At 38.3% G+C, this 3,144-nt stretch overlaps 1 protein-coding gene across 1 annotated transcript in view; it reads right to left on the bottom strand.

Moving 5' to 3' along the window:
* Positions 1-3,144, bottom strand: part of LOC106869958 (sodium-dependent multivitamin transporter) — a 96,045-nt gene that overhangs the window by 75,287 nt on the left and 17,614 nt on the right. The window contains exon 2 of the mRNA XM_052978349.1: positions 1,415-1,480. Coding sequence (XP_052834309.1) covers positions 1,415-1,480 — 66 coding nt within the window. The remainder of the gene's footprint in view (positions 1-1,414; positions 1,481-3,144) is intronic.

Raw genomic sequence — 3,144 nt, 5'->3', positions numbered from 1 at the left:
ATAAATATATGTATGTATAAAGCAAATTAAATTTAGTGGCTTTAGAATTAATTTAACCCTTATTGTAGCATAAGCGGTGTTAGTCAGTATCCTCCGCCATTTTTGTGACCTCTATTAATTTTGCCTTTAAGTTCTAATTCCTAATAAGCCACCCTTTTAATTTGTTGTTTACACTTTTACCGTTTTGAAAATCAGCAAATGATTTCAACGGTTTTTCTTATAAGATTGACAAAGGAAGTTCAGTTTAACCCTAGGCGTTAAGATTCGCTGATGAGAATTAAGGTGGTCTACATCAAAATTCGAAATCGCGATAGGGCTATGTATGCTAGGGACTTACCTCCCTTTGTCAGTCATTAAGTATAGTGCTTTAGTGGCTTTAGAGTTAATTGAACTCTTATTTTAGCATAAGGCGTGCTAGTCAGCACCCTCCATCACTTTTGTGACTTCTATTAATTTATATATAATTACTATATGTGTATATAATAATAATAATAATAATAATAATAATAATAATAATAATAATAATAATGATACTAATAATAATGATATATGCCCTGATGAAGTACTTGGCAGTGGCTCCCATGGCTTCTGATCTTAATTGATTAAAAGTGTTATCATGTACATTGTTTTGTCTTGGTATAAAAGATGGGCTACAGCGAATATTTTGCTCAATACCACAGATTTGCTTACCAGTTGTTTGACCTTAACCAGTTGAGCATGTCCCTTGGTGGCTGACGATATGTGCATCTCTGATCACGAGCAGAAGTAGTGGGGGAGTATCATTACCATGTGTTGAGAGGAATTCTTTGGGGTTTAAATAATTCACCTCTGAAAACATGGGTGTTTCGTTCAACATCTTTAAACAAGCCTTATTCAGGGACCTTTTCAACGGGATGGGCCTGAACAAAATTGTAACTGGGCCCCACCTGCAATGTCATGCGCTGTTTTTCTTGATAAGAGATCACCATGTCGCGCACATATGGTTGTGATGTATGTGCCTGGTGTACCCTTATCGTATATTTGTACCCCTGTGTCACTTTGATGGCATGCGCTGCTTTCTCACTCCATAATGATAATGATTATAGGTACAGGAAGACATCAAGCCCTGCAATGTGCAGACAGCCAACATATACATACATGCATGCATATATGTGTGTGTGTACATATATATATATATATATATATATGCACACACACACAAAATATATACATATTGCGAAGCATGGTGTTTAATTGCCGGAAAGACCCTATTTCTGCTTAAAGCATAAATTTAATTCAAACTGAATTTTAATTTTTAAATTTTAATTAAGTCCATTCTTCTGTCATCGAACAGGGAGAAAAATGAGAAACAGCCGTTAGGTTGCTAAGTGGAAAGTAAAAACGTCTAATGAAGGTGATGGAGTTGTTTACTTACTGTTTGTAAAACAAAAGTCAGCGAGGCTATTCTGCGGACATACTTGTGGAAGCGGAGCTCCAGGTACTGAAATGGAGAACAGAAATCAAGAATTATTATGAATAACAATGTTAGCCACCCCTTCAACTAATCACCCCTCATCCCGTTTTCGGTGATCCCTGGAGGAAGACGCAGTAAGAGCCATAAATATCTAACCGAGCTGTACCAAATACACTTTTTTTTTAAAATAGGAGATACTAAATATACATACTTATATTAGAGAATCAGACGTTGAATGGGTATGTTTCAGTCGGTTGGATTAATTCCAGGAGGATATCGGTGCTACTGGTTTTATAATCTTCAGAAAGATGAACTATGAAATCTACAACCGTTGGATTTTAAAACAACAAACCTGTATAAAACAATTTGGAAGATACTCGTCTGTCTGCCAACTCGCTCATGCTTTCAATAATATTATTATTGTTCTAAGGTGTTAGCATGCTGGGCAAAAGGCTGAGCGACATTTCGGCTGTCTCTGCGCTCTGAGTTCAAATTCCTCTGAGGTCGACTTTGCCTTTCATCCTTTCGGGATCAATAAATTAAGTACCAGTTGCGTACTGGGGTCGATCTAATCGACTGGCCCCTCCCCTCCCCCAAATTTCGGGTCTTGTGCCTAGAGTAGAAAAGAATATTATTATTGTTCTAAGGCGGCGAGCAGGCAGAATCGTTAGCATGCCGGGCAAAAGGCTTTGCACTCTGAGCTCAAATTCAGATGAAGTCGACTTTGCCTTTCATCCTTCCAGGAGTCCATAAAGCTTGTGTCAGTCAAATAATGGCGTCGATGTAATCGACTTTCCCACCTCAAAAAGTACTGGCCTTGTTTCAAAATTTGAAACCGTTATTAGATAACACGATTATATATTTCTATTCTTTCATTCTTTCCTTCTTTCTATCAGCCCTTTCACACTTCCTTCATTCCACTCTTCGTTCTTTCGTGCCCACTCTCTCACATTTCTTGGCCTTCTCTTCATGCTCACTTTCCCTCCTCTTTCACTTCACTGTCTCTCTTTCATTTTTTCTCGCCCCTCCTTAATTCTTCTATCCCTTTGCCTCTACCTCTCTCTCTTCTCTCCCCACGTGACCGGTGTTCAGCGAGGCCTGACCTTTCTTTCTTGGTTCGACTACCATTCGTGCAACATCTATATTTCTCCCCTTGCCTGTTAAATCTTATGTTCCTGCCGTAAGGCTTTACTTCCACACACGCCAGCTTAATTTAATTCATCCTTAGTCGAAAGCCAACTGTTGTTATGTCCTGTTAATTGCATTTGTATTTGTGTAACATTTCTCTGTTCTTTTCCGTCCTTGTTTTCGCATACATTCGCTGCTTTCTTCCAAGGAATCTAATGTTCTAAGCTTAGTTTTTCCTTGGGGTTGGTCAGATTGAAGCAATCTCGAGTATAACCAGCCGAAATTGCAAAGATAATCTGGAACTCGACTGAGGAAAGAAAACTCCGAATGACCCGTCCTTGTTTTCTTTGTATCATCTGTCTGGATGTTTTGTTGTCCTTTTCTTCCGTCACCTAACTGTCTGGATATTTTGCGTTCTTGTCTCATTTTTGTATTTTTTATATATAAAAAATACAAAAATGAGACAAGAACGCAAAATATCCAGACAGTTAGGTGACGGAAGAAAAGGACAACAAAACATCCAGACAGATGATACAAAGAAAACAAGGACGGGTCATTCGGAG

This window comes from Octopus bimaculoides, chromosome 1, assembly GCF_001194135.2.
Source record: "Octopus bimaculoides isolate UCB-OBI-ISO-001 chromosome 1, ASM119413v2, whole genome shotgun sequence".
Lineage (NCBI taxonomy): Eukaryota > Metazoa > Mollusca > Cephalopoda > Octopoda > Octopodidae > Octopus > Octopus bimaculoides.
The sequence above is the reverse complement of the archived record's forward strand: the minus strand, read 5'-3'. Positions and strand labels throughout refer to the sequence as shown.